General features: G+C 48.3%; 1 protein-coding gene across 1 annotated transcript in view; it reads right to left on the reverse strand.

The window, feature by feature from the left end:
* The window catches only part of ZFR (zinc finger RNA binding protein), an 83,231-nt gene extending 80,298 nt beyond the window's left edge, over positions 1-2,933 (reverse strand). Inside the window, exons 1-2 of the mRNA XM_075540904.1 lie at positions 2,801-2,933; positions 2,410-2,503 (exon numbers count right to left, since the gene is read on the reverse strand). Of these exons, the coding sequence (XP_075397019.1) occupies positions 2,410-2,503; positions 2,801-2,837 (131 nt within the window). The 5' untranslated portion in view covers positions 2,838-2,933. The remainder of the gene's footprint in view (positions 1-2,409; positions 2,504-2,800) is intronic.
* Between the last annotated feature and the right edge of the window lie 10,605 nt (positions 2,934-13,538).

The raw sequence follows: 13,538 nt of genomic DNA on the forward strand, positions 1-13,538 counted from the left end.
TCATTACCAACCTCAAAAAACATTAACAACCTAAAAAGAAGTCTAAATTTAAAGTACAAAATACTATACAGAGCTGTAACAAAGTGAACAAAAAAATTAAATTTAGACATGTTTATTTTGTTATCTGTGTTCAATGACAGATGGAACAAAACCTCAAGCACTTCATTTATACAGAAAATATTTTAAGGTATCTGTTCGAGATCCTCCAAATTAAAAAAAAAAAAAGCTAAGTAAACCTGGTCTTTCTTCCTCTTCTATAATTTACATCATAACTTGCAAGAAAGAAAAATTAGCTTTGTGGAATTTTTTTGCTTGTGCTTTTATTATTGGTATTTTGTTCATCTTCCCTTAATCTAAGCATTATTAATAAAAGTATTATTATTTGTGAGTCTGGCTTCTTGTCATTAAACACCAGCAAATTGTAATTTACTATTCTTATATATAATGACAGAGCTGCTTCACTATTACTTTGGTGATACATGCATAACTAATGTTAAGGACTGCCTTTTCTTAGCTATACACAGGTCTTTTAATAATTTGAAATAGTGTTGCACTTTATTGAAACTTTATGAAATTCAAGGCCACAGAAAAATTAGCTAGGGAAATTCTGAACGTTTCCTATATAGGGATAAGCACCAACTTTATTTTAAAAATTAAGCCTTTAGTTGGCATGGCTTCCCTTGTTATTTCTATATGTAATTCCATATTTAGAATATACACTTCCAACCGCCACAGAGAACACATCACTTATTCAGTAAATAACCATTAATAATCCAACTAATCTTTCCCTCAGTACATACTGAGAAGATAGAAAAGTACTTGTGTAATACAAGTAAAATTTCAAATGGTTAAATCTAGCCCTTTCGAGAACACAGAGTACTTGGGAGCAGATTTACAGCACAGATGCTGACTAGCTATCATCATCTCTCTTTTCACAGAAAAAGAAAATGGCTTAATTTTTTTCTGTCCCCGTGAACATTATTAGCCCTTTAAATGTTTATCAAAGTAGACAAAACTTTGTCAGGTGCTTAATTAGCACAATTTCAAAGCAAACGATCTGTTTGTTAAGTGTTCCCCAAACCCAGAGATTTAGCTGAAATAATTCATCAGCTCAATCTTTTTTCAGGAATATAAACCCCGAGAAGAGACATAAAATGCCACGAGTCTCAGGCGTTCGAATCAGTGCCATCACCAAATTCATCGACAAAATGCACCCTTTACATTTCACCATCTCTTAAAAAAAATCAAAAGGGCCGTAAGCATTAGAGGGTACACCAAGTGGCAGCAATTCCACCCCCTCCCTTTTACTAAAACACAAAATAAAAGTGCCTCTGATGCTTCAGTATTCCATGAACTAGGACCACTTTGTTTCTTGGTATGCCAGGATGTCCCCCAAAAGAATAATTCGTCCGATCGCTCATTTCAGACATGCAAAGCCCAAGGAAGTGAAGGGATGCCCCAAGGCCCTAACAGCCAATAACGACCACGTCTTGGGGCTCCAAGGATGGCCTTTCCATTACATAATGCGCCTCCTGAAGCAAAGGAGCTGGCACTCCCACCTGGGTGGAGGCAGAGCTAAGTGACCGGCGTGTACAGCCAGGTCTCTAACGCGGCACCACTTCCCCCGGGCTCCCTGCCGGTGCTTGCAAGTTCACCATCCTAAACGGCCCGCGTCGCCCGCACCGGGTCCACAGGCACGGGGTCAGCAACGACGACAAAACCGCGGGGCAAGCTTCCCGGGGGAGGGGGCAGAGATGTCACCAGGTGCACTGCGGTGGCGCGGTCCCATCTCCCTGTCACTTTCGGGTCCCCGCCGGGGAGGCGGGCCGGGAGCCTCTCCGGGGGCAATAAAGTCGGGCCCGCGGCGGTCAGCGTGCCCGCCGCGCACCTACACAGCTCACAGGTGGTTGGTGTGTTTACATCTCCACGCCCGGAGCACGGCCGGGGGGCCCCGGAAGGCGGCCCCGGGGCCCGCGGAGGCTCCGGCGGGGCGAGCGGAGGCCGCGGCGCCCCAGAGGCCCCGGGATCCCCGGGGGCCGCGGCAGCGGGCGGCGCCCTCAGGCCAGGAGGCCTGGGCACCCCCGCCGCCCGGGGTCCCTCGGCCCACCCCGCACCGACCCGCAGCGCGGCGGGAGGGGGGTCCGCGGGCCCCGGGCCCCCCCTCGGCCTTTCGGGCGGCGGCTCGGCCCCTCGGCCGCGGGAGGCCATTTTAGCTCCGGGGCCGCGGAAGGCCCTCCACGTCCTGGAAACTCGGCGGCGTCTCGCCCTCCCCGCCCCCACGGGGCCGCGGCCGCCGCGGGCGGGGCGCAGGGGCCGGGCCCGGGCCTCGGGGGCCGCGGCGGGCGCGGGGGCGGCGGCCGGCGGGGTCGGGGCGCAGGGTCGGGGCGCGGAGGGCGCGGGAGCCGTTACCTATACTGGGCCGCGGCCGCCGCCGCCCCGCTGTGGGTGAATCCAAAGTAGTTGCCGGTCGCCATTTTGGCATCTTCCCCCAGCCGGCTGGGCACTGCGGCGGGCACGGCGATTCGGGTCCCATGGCGGGAGGCGAGACGCGGACGGACGGGGACGCCGAGGGAGGGAAGCGGGGGGGAGAGAGAGAGAGAGGCGCCGTGAGAAGCCGCCCCGCCGGGCCGCGGCCGCGCCGCCTCCCCCGCCCGCCCGCCCGCACTCCCGCACTCACTCGCACGCCCCGGTGGCGGCCGCCGCCTCCTCCCCGGAGCCAGTGCCTACCCCCGCGCCTCCCCGCTGCCCCGGGCGGGGGAAGGGGCCGAGCGGAGGCCACGGCGGGGCACATTATACTCACCATAGGTGAAAGAAACTACAGGGCATATGGGAATCATGGGCTCGGGCTGCTGCTGCTGAACTCTGAACTCTCACCCGCTGCCTCCCTCCTCTGCCCCGCTCCTCCTCAGCGGAGAACAGACCGCCGCCTCCGGCCGCACCGCGCAGGCGCCGCCGCGCACGGCATTCTGGGGACTGTAGTCTCGGCTGCGTAGGCGCCGACGGCCAGCTCGCGGTAGGGCCTGGGTGGTCGCCGGCCGCCCGCGGGGCCCCGCACACCTGCGCCGGCGGTGCAGGGCCAGATCTCACGGGATCTTGTGGATTGCGCCTCTGTGACCAGAGAGTGGCTTTTTGGACTATGCACTCTGCTGTTTCCCGTGCCCATGTGTGCTGTACCTTGAAGGCAGCCTCTCTCACGCATCCACTTTTCAACAGAATTTGAGCTAGACGAAGTAAGATTCAGAGAGGAGGTTGAAGTCGCTAACGATTTCATTGTGCTTGGATCCATAATCACTGCTCCGGGAAGCAGCAATCAAAAAAGCAAACGAGCTAGTGCACTGGGCAAATCTGCTGCCAGAGATGATCTAAGCTAGACGCAAACATGTCACTTTGCGGACTAAAGTGTGCCTGACTCCAACCTTGGCATTTTCCATGGCCTCGTGTGCATGTGTGGAAGCTGGGTGCTGGGTAAGGGAGACCGATAAGGAATTGATGCGTTCGACTTACGGTGGTGGTGAATCGGATTCGATATGCCGTGGACTGCCAGAAGAACAAATGAATCTCTTTGGAGGACGCGCAGTCTCCGGAGACGCAGAGGGAGTGAGAGTTTGTGCTACATTCTTTGCACTTATTATCAGGAGAGCCCCTGAGACAAGGACATCATGCTTGAAAGTAGCGAGGCAGCAAAGAGGAGGAAGGCCCTCAGTAGAGGGGTTGACACTGGCTGCAACAACGGGTTCAAACATGACAATCAGGAGGATGGTGCCAGTCTGGGCAGTATTTCCTTCTGTTGTACAGCATAGAGTCACTGTGAGTCAGAGCCAGATGGATGGCACCTAACAGCAAGAACAAGCCCTTCTTCATGTCCCATATTTATTCCTTCCCCTAATTTCCTAAAGGGGAGGTGGTGGAGAGAAGGGCTGGAGAGGAAGAGATCCACTCTATGACCTGGAAAAGAATGGGAAGTCTGCTAATCTGCTGGTCTGAAAGAACCACCCCCTGCAGACACACACACACACACACACACACACACACACACACCACAACACTCCTATTCCCACACTGTACCACACCCACAATCCTTGAGTCATTCAATGTATATTGGCATTGACTCTGCTCCCCGCAAGGTGTCAGGTATCATTCCAGGCACTGGAGATGATACAGCAATAAATAAATATATATATAATGTAAGGTGGTGACTGGAGCTTTAAGGAAAATGAAAGGGAAAGGTAGGAAGAAATAAAAAACAAACCCCATCAAGTCAACTCCAACTCAACATGACTCCAAAGAACAGAGTAGAACCGCCCTCTAGGGTTTTTCTGTAATCTTTAAGGAAGCAGGCTACCTGCAATGCAGTGAGTTATCGGTCTGTCTCTTCTAGTCATCGCCTTTGTTACCCCCCACCAAATGGCCTTCGTTTTCCTGATGGGTCTGGGGGAAAAAGCAGGGGGAAGATAACAGACTGTATTACAAATCAGCTGATTGGATTGTGAGTGAAGGTTATCAGGGTGAAGTGTGATTGCCGTGCTGCTGGGTATAAAATGAACCATCTCAGGCGGATGGAGGGCAATCTCCCTACCATCGAGGGAAAGATCCAGAGTACAGAATATCCTTCAGACCCTGATCCCTATGCCATGAACCTCCTTGATCCAGGAAATAGCTTTGACACCAAAGGAGTGACAGAGGAACAGCAGCAATGGAAGCAGAGGCAGAACTGGGTGGGCGAGTTAGGAAGTACAGCTGATTGCTTGGGGGCAGGAGGCTGGCTTGTGGAGTGTGGTGCCTTCTGGCACTTTATTGGCGGAGGGGGGTTTACTGACCAGTGGAGCTGGAGCTAAGTGCTTTCAGGTTAAGGCTTATGGCATGCCCTTTGGGCGTTTATTAGCATCCCCAAAAGAATTTTGTAACATTGCTTGAACAGGGCAGCAGTCAGGCTAATTAGCTGAGATCCATAGAAAGGCCTGTCTGAGATAAGGCAGAGAGAAAACAAAACAACAAAAACAAACTGTCCTGACTGAGCATCTGTGTCCTGAGTGTTTCTAACCTCACTTGTAACCTGTTAATTTCCCTAATAAATCTCATCATGAATATTGTCTGTGCATTTATTGTGACCACGGGCAATGAATTTAGAACCCGGCAGGAAAGTGGAGTGAGGGGGAAAGTCAAGAGGTGTGGAAGGGACAGCTGGTGTGAGAATGGGTAGGTAGGCTGGAGAGCAGGGCAGGTCTGACCTCTGCCTGTGACAATCAGTCTTGGCCCACGACGCTTGGGAGACAGAGGAGGTCAGATGTAGCTCGCACACTTTTTCCTCACAACCAGAACTCTTTCCTGAGAGACTAATGGGTTCAGACTGTTGACCTTTAAGGGGGAGAGGGGAGGGTGAGAGAGAGAGAGGGAGGGAGAGAGAGAGAGAGAGAGAGAGAGAGAGAGAGAGAGAGAGAGAGAGAGAGAGAGAGAGAGAGAGAGAGAGAGAGAACTGTCCTTGAGTAGTGAGTGGGAAGAACAGACCACACCCTCTCATGAAAGCAAGCAGTTTTTCTTCTCTCCATTTTCCCTTTATTGTCTCCATTTGTTTTCAACCATTTTCTTTCTTTTTGTAGTTCCTCCTATCCAGGACTTTCTCCCGCCTTTCCTCTTCCTTCATTCCTCCAGGCCAATCTCTGCTCAGGGGTGACTCTGACTATGGAAAACACACGAGGGGTGAAGAGAACGCACCCCTGGAACAGAGGGCTTTATCTCATCTTTTTAGGCCTGTGAACAAAAACAATGCTTCAATTCTTATTTGTGCCAACCCTGCCTGCCTCCCCCCGCCCCAAGTTCCTACATAGGTACATGCTCTGATGTATCCCATTATTAATTTCAAATAGAGGAACCGCTGAATGGTTTTGAAAAATCAATATCACTGTTTTTGAGAATACTGATGTTCCCTCGGGCAAAGGTTATTTGTACTCCAAGTGTGTTGCTAGGCAGAAGGGGAAGAAAAAAAACCCCTCCTACACATGGAATATTAGGGCTGCATTTTAAAGGTAATTTGCCTTGAACTTCATCGAGCAATCAGGCTTTCAAGGCACGATGCTGACTGCTTTGATGAACCTGAACTGTTAGCAGCGAGGCTCTTGAAGTAAAACTGGAGGAGACAGACAGCTGTTAATCACCTGCCTACCAAGATTCGGCTTAGGCCCACTGTATGGTTGGTTGCTGGGCAGGGCTTTAGAGGCTGGAAGCAGGCTGCTGGCCCACTTTCATGTATACACACGCACCTAGAACAAGTGGGGACCATACTTGTTCTATTTGGTGTCTAGTCATAGAGGCTAGTGTAGGTGTGGCAGTCATGAAAATCTTTAAAATACCTCACTCCTCAAAGATGGAAACTTCACTCCGACTTTGGGCTTATTTAAAGCAGGCATTTGGGAAGGGACTTGGAATGGAATTGACAAGGATTCTTTGGCTCGGCGTTTAGTAGCTAGCATCTATGGGCCATTATTTAATCTTTCTGAACCAGCAAGATTGGAATAACAATAGCATGATAGTTACATAATTTCATGTCAACTTGAAGATATATAAAAGTGTAGGAGTGGAGTTTAGGGTGTCAATCAGGTCACAGCCTGATGGTGACTCCTTGTGGGCATGGCATTCCCATAAGGAGGGCCCTGGGACCCTCCCCTTCTCTCTGCCCTCAATTTCCTATTGGTGAGTCACTCTGAGACTTCCCAGAGCCCTGGAGATGCATCCACTGCCAGTGGAGCCTCAAGACTTTGCATCCACTGGCCTGTGATCTTCCTGCATTCTGTATCATTGCATGTGACTGCATGCATTTGAAGAGGGATTTATGGACTAGGATCAACTGGTGGATGTGAGTTGAATTGAGCTGAGATGTTTACTTGATATGCAGTTACTTCTTGATATAAAGCTCTTTCTTACACATATCTGAGTGTCACTGGATTTGCCTCTCTTGTCAGCCCGGCCTACCACAAATAGCATCTCCCTCACCGGCATTTGGTGGGGTTCAGTGAGATAGCACTTACATAAAATGAAATCTACTATAGAGGAGTTTGTACTGAGCTAGATAATTGAGCCATATTAGAATCTGCCTGCTAGTAGGTGAATGGGAGATAGACAAGGTTGTCTGCTCTCACAAAGATTTATAGCCTCTGAAACTATATAAAGCAGGGGTGGGGAATCAATTCTCTGCCAAGGGCCATTTGGATATTTATAACATCATTCATGGGCCATACAAAATTATCAACTTAAAAATTATCCTGCTATATTTGGTCAAATATGTAATTAACTCACCTCTAATATGATGACCATGGAGCCCTGGTGGTATATATGGTATGTTATGTGTGGGGCTGCTAACTACAAGGTCAGCAGTTCAAAACTAGCAGCTGCTCTGAGGGAGAAAGATGAGGCTTTCTACTCCCATGAAGAATCGCAGTCTTGGAAACCCACAGGGGCAGCTCAACCCCATCCTATCAGAATTCACTCAGTGGCAGTGAGCCTGGTTTGGAATGTGTTGACGGGAACAGTTTTTCTTTGGTGAGGGGAGGTGTGTGAAGTTAGCTAGCATTGATGATTTTGCAGGCCCTTGGCGGGAATTTCCCCCAGCCCTGCTACATAGAGTTGGTAGAAGCTGGAATTGGCTCAACAGCAGTGGGAAGTGGTAGGTCCATTCTAGCAAGCCAGTAGGTAAGGTGAAGACATAGTGAGGTCATTACCTAAACCTGGAAAGTAGGTGGTGTGGCAGTTACATAATCTCTTGTCAACTTGTGAAGGGGTGGAGTCTAGCTTGTCATTCAAGTCGCAGCTTGATGACCTCATTTGGAGGTACAACGGAGATACATAGCTGACTGGAGACCAGACTCACACTCTGCTTCCTCTCTCTCTTTCACATTCCTCTTGACAGCCACATGGAGCTACACTGATGGAGCCAGAGCCCTGGAGCTGGAGGAGCCACATGGAGACCCATGCCAACACTGAGATGCTTCATAAGACTTTCCACCCAGTGACCTGTGATCTTCCTATATTTAGTGTCATTGCATGTGTTGCATAAGTCTGAAGAGGAATTTATAGACTGGTATCAGACATATGGGCTAATATTGGACTTATAGACCTGATCTGGACTGGGCTGGGATGTTTTCTCAATATACAATTGCTCTTTTTATAGAAAGCTCTTTTTTTAATCATTTTATTGGGGCTCATACAACTCTTATCACAATTCATATATACATCCATTGTGTCAAGCACATTTGTACATTTGTTGCCCTCATCATTCTCAAAACATTTGCTTTCTACTTGAGCCCTTGATATCATTTCCTCATTTTCCCTTCCCTCCACATTCCCCTTCCCTCATGAACCCTTGATAATTTATACATTATTATTTTATCATATCTTACACTGCCCAGCGTCTCCCTTCACCCACTTTTCTGTTGTCCACCCCCAGGGAGGAAGTAGGTTATATGTAGGTCCTGGTAATCGGTTCCCCCTTTCTACCCCACCTTTTCTCCACCCTCCCAGTATCACCACTCTCATCACTGCTCCTGAAGGGATCATCTGTCCTGGATTCCCTGTGTTTCCAGTTCCTATCTGTAACAGTGCACATCCTCTGGTCTAGCCAGATTTGTAAGGCAGAATTGGGATCATAATAGTTGGGGGCGAGGAGGAGGAAACATTTAAGAACTAGAGGAAAGTTGTGTGTTTCATCAATGCTACACTGCATCCTGACTGGCTCATCTCCTCCCCCAGACCCCTCTGCAAAGGGATGTCCAGTTGCCTACAGCTGAGCTTTGGGTCCCCAATCCGCAGTCTCCCTCATTCACAATGATACGATTTTTGTTCTTTGATGCCTGATCCCTGATCCCCCTCGACACCTTGTAATCACACAAGCAGGTGTGCTTCTTCCATGTGGGCTTTGTTGCTTCTGGGCTAGATGGCCGCTTGTTTACCTTCAAGCCTTTAAGACCCCAGATGCAATATCTCTCCATAGCCAGGCACCATCAGCCGTCTTCACCACACTTGAAAAGCTCTTTCTTATACACACATGACTGTCTATGAATTCATTTCTCTAGTCAACCCGGACTAACACAGGTGGCTCTGCTGGTGCCCGGTTGGAGTGGAGCTGTTGGTTGGAGTGGAGCTGATTCTGACTTGTCGTGACTCCAGGTGTTCAGAAGAAACTTTTGGGAGATGCTGGGTGGGACTGAACTGTGGGGGGAGGTCAGATCCTCCCTGGAAGCAGACTGCTGTTGCCACACTACAGGGGTGGGCCTGCTCCCTGCTGCTGGAGACAATGGATTACTTCTTCCTGAAGCTTGCAGCCATTAGCTTGGTTCCTGTAGGTGGGGTTTACACCCTACCGATAATGGTTCCTATGGAGATCCAGAGAACAGGTCAAAGTTAAGCTGCCATCCTGACTCTAGGATTCACCCATCTTGTCACATGTATACCCCAATCCCTCCTCTTCCTATTGTGTGTATGTCCCTAGACCACCCCTCTCATTGCTGTATAACCTACAGTGCATCCCCTTCCTGTGACGCATGTCTACCTGTAATTAGTGGGCTTGCACGCCCCCAAAAGGTATAGACCTGGGTTAGCAATAGAGATCTCACTTCCTCTCGCCCCTTGCTCGCTCTTTCCCCCCTCTCCTTTCATGTCCTCTCCCATTCTCTGTTCCCTTTTCCCTTGCCCTCCTTCCCTTCCCCCTCTCTCCACGTGGATCAACAAGCCAGGCTGAGGTGAGCAATGCTACCTTGTAATGTGTCTGACTGCATTATTGTAATGTCTCTTCTATGGCTCATGCTCTCGACTACTTTAATATAATATTTATATATCTCAACCATACAATTGTGCTTACTGAACCCGTGGGTAGTGGTGGGGGGCTGACCCCCCCAATCCTAATACTACAATGAACTAACAATCTTTCAACTGGGAGTTGAGAGCTTACTTGTTTGCAGCACTGAAGGACTCCTGAAGACTGTCTGCACCAGAACACTCGATCTAGACAGCAAGGGTCCAATGCAGTCCTCCAGAGCACCAGCAGAAGAGCAGCTGGGGGAGCCAACTAGATGATCATTTCTCGTGTCCAGAAATGGTCAGCATCAGAAGGCAAAAACAATATATTTCGTCTTCACACCACAGCTGGAGCGGCCAAACTTTCCCGTGCCCCCACTCCTCTTTGAACAAAGCACCTCTGTTCCAGGCAGCCTAGGGGCCAGGTGTCATCTGGTCCCTCACTGTCTTTCATGCATTTTCCTCCCCATTTCTGTTATTTGGGTTTCCTATTTACCATACTCCCTCTCTAGATAGGGCTTTGCATGTTTTCATGGCCCGGAATGGCTTTCCTTCCATCTTCTTTCCCTCGTTAACCCTCTTGCTTCCAAGTCTCAGCTCAGTCAGCCGCTCCTCAGCCTTCCCCGACTTCCTCCACTGCGACCTGACTTTGCTCTCAGAGCACCAGGCATCTTTCTCAGTTGCGCTCTTGAACTTACTATATGGTTATTTGATGAAGATGTATTTCTCAAGCCTCGTAATAGGCTTCCAATAAGTAGTTCTTGAAGATGTGAGCCCGGCTATTTAATCCTTCTGTGATGATTTAGAAGGCAGTTCAGGAATTTGCTGTGCCTCTGGGTCATCCTCCTGAACCTCAACTAGCATTGTGAAAGCAAAGAGGACCTGTCAAATTATACAGGCCCAGTAGCAACAGGCAGACAGACCTGTTTGCCACAGAGTCTGAGCTGAGAAGGCCTGCACCTACGTACACTCACCCAAACTGTGTCTGATAGGAGCCCTCATCCACTGGTGGTGGTGGTTAGGTGCCATCAAGATGGTTCGGACCCAAAGGGAGCAGAACGAAACACTGCCCAGGCCTGTGCCATCCTCACAATTGTTCCTCTGTCTGAGCCCATTGTTGCAGCCACCTTGTCAATCTCTCTGCTTGAAGGCGTTCCTCTTTTTTGCTCCCCCTGCCCTTCAGCAAGCATGATGTTCTTCTCCAGGGACTACTCTCTCCTGACAACATGTCCAAAGTATCTAATAAGAAGTCTTGCCCTCCTTGTCTTTAAGGAGCATTCTGACCATACTACTTCCCAGACAGATCAGGTTGTCCTTTTAGCAGTCCATGATACTTTCAATATTCGTCACTGGAACCTTCTTCTATTATCTTCCTTATTCCTTATTCCTAACTTGCACATGCAAATGAGGCCACTGAAAATACCACGGCTTGGGTCAGGTATACCTTAGACCTCAAAGGAACATCCTTGCTTTTCAATATTCTTCAGAGGTCTGTGCAGCAGATTTACCTAATCCAACCTGTCTTTGATCTCTTGACAGCTGCTTCCATGCACATTCACTGTGCATCCAAGCAAGAGGAGATCCTTGACTACCTCAATCTCTTCTCCACTTACCATGATGTTACCTATTGGTCTAGTTATGGGGATTGGGGTGTTCTTTACATTGAGTTGTAATCCACACCGAATACTGTCACCCTTGATCTTCATCAGTTAGTGGTTCAAGTCCTCCTCACTTTCAGCAAGCAAGGTTGTGTCGTCTGCATATTGCCTTCCACCAAGGCTTAATAAGCCTTCCACCAATCCTGATGCACATTCTTCTTCATGCAATCCATACGAGCCATTGTGGGAGATAAAACATTGCAGAGACTGTGGAAAATGGTATGGTGGTTCCTCACAAGGCTGGACATGGAATGACCATTTGACCTAGCACTTTCACTTCTAGGCAGATGCCCAAGCAACTTGAGAACTAGGATTCAAACAGGTCCTTGTATACCAATATTCACAACACTATTATTCACAATAGCCAAAATGTGGAAACAATCCAGGGGTCCACTAATTGCTGAATGAATAAACAAATACTGTCGATAGACACATAATGAAGTGTTAACAAAACAAACTGTCATCAAGTCAGTTCTTACTCCACAGGCCTATACTGGGTTTCCAAGGCTTTCTAAATCTGTATGAGAGCAGACAGTCTTATCTGTCTTCCAAGAGCAGCTGGTAGGAACCACTGAACTGTTAGGTAGTACAGTATTCTCTATGGGGAACAGAAATACCATAGGACCCAGCAGCAATAGTGATACTTGATTATATATGATATATATTTATATATATATGTCTCACTGACATTGGGTTGATTCTGACTCATGGGGGCTCTATGGGACAGGGTAGAAATTCCCCTGTGGGTTTCTGAAACTGTAACTCTTCATGGAACAAGAAAGGCTCATCTTTCACCCATGGAGCTACTGGTGGTTTTGAACTGCTGACCTGGTGGTCAGGTAGCAGTCACACATGTAACCACTATGCCCCATGATAGCCCAAAGAAATGAAAATCTTAGCAAGAGCATACCCATGTTCACCGCAGCACTAGTCACACTAGCAAGAAGATGGAAATAAATGAAATAGCCATGGGTATTTGGAAGACCAGATAAGCTTCAGCACATGAACACGATGGAATGTTACATGTCATAAGAATAATGGTAAAACTATGAAGCTCCGCATGACAAGGATGGAATTGAGGGACACTGCTGAGTGAATTTGTTGTTGTTAGTTCCCATAGAGTTGGTTCCTACCCTTACAACCTTATGCACCATGGAACGGAACACTGCCCAGTCCTGCGCCATCCTCACAATGGTTCCTATGCTCGAGCCAATTGTTGCGGCCACGGTGTCAGTGCACCTCACTGAGAGGCCTCCTCTCTTTCATTGCCCCTCTACTTTACCAAGCATGATGTCCTTCTCCAGGAGCTGGGCTCTCCTGACGACATGCACAAAGTATATAAGACAAAGTCTTGCCATCCTGGACTCTAAGGAGCACTCTGGCAGTACTTCTTCCAAGACAGATTTGTTTGTCCTTCTCACCGTCCACGATTCTTTTGGGAAGTGAGCAGAGCAAGCCATTGGGAGGTGTCATAAGTTGTGTAAGTTGTTGAATGCAAAAAAGACCCAAACAAACCCAACAACAACTATGATATGTGAGCGCCCAGCTTTTTCACACTCCACCTTAAAAAAGAAGAAATGAAATCCTGACACATGTTGAACACTGAGAACACTATGCTGAGTGAAATAAGTCAGACTAGAAGGACAAATATTTTATGATTCTCTTATAGATGGACTATCAAAAATAAGCAAATGCATAGAGACAAAAGTTTATTGGTGGAAACCAGGGGCTGGTGTACGGGTGAAGGAGGAAGGCTTTGCTGAGATTCTGAGCTTTTTGGAAATGGAAAGTGATTCTTCAGCAAGGTTCATGTAATTGATGTCACTGGATTGCATGCTTAAAATAGCTAACCTGGCAAATGTTTTGTTTTATATATGTATACACTTTTTTTCTTTTAATGTTATTTGTTTTGTTGTTGAGTCACACAGCAAAAGATGCATCAATTCAACAGTTTCTACAGGTACATTCCAGTGACGCTGGTTACCTCCTTTGAGTTGGGCTTTCCCTCCTTTTCTGAGTTAGGGATCCTTGGTGGGCTAGCAGTTTCTTCATTGGGCTGTTAATTGTAAGGTCAGCAGTTCAAAACCACCAGCCCCT

This window comes from Tenrec ecaudatus, chromosome 2, assembly GCF_050624435.1.
Source record: "Tenrec ecaudatus isolate mTenEca1 chromosome 2, mTenEca1.hap1, whole genome shotgun sequence".
In the NCBI taxonomy this organism is placed as follows: domain Eukaryota; kingdom Metazoa; phylum Chordata; class Mammalia; order Afrosoricida; family Tenrecidae; genus Tenrec; species Tenrec ecaudatus.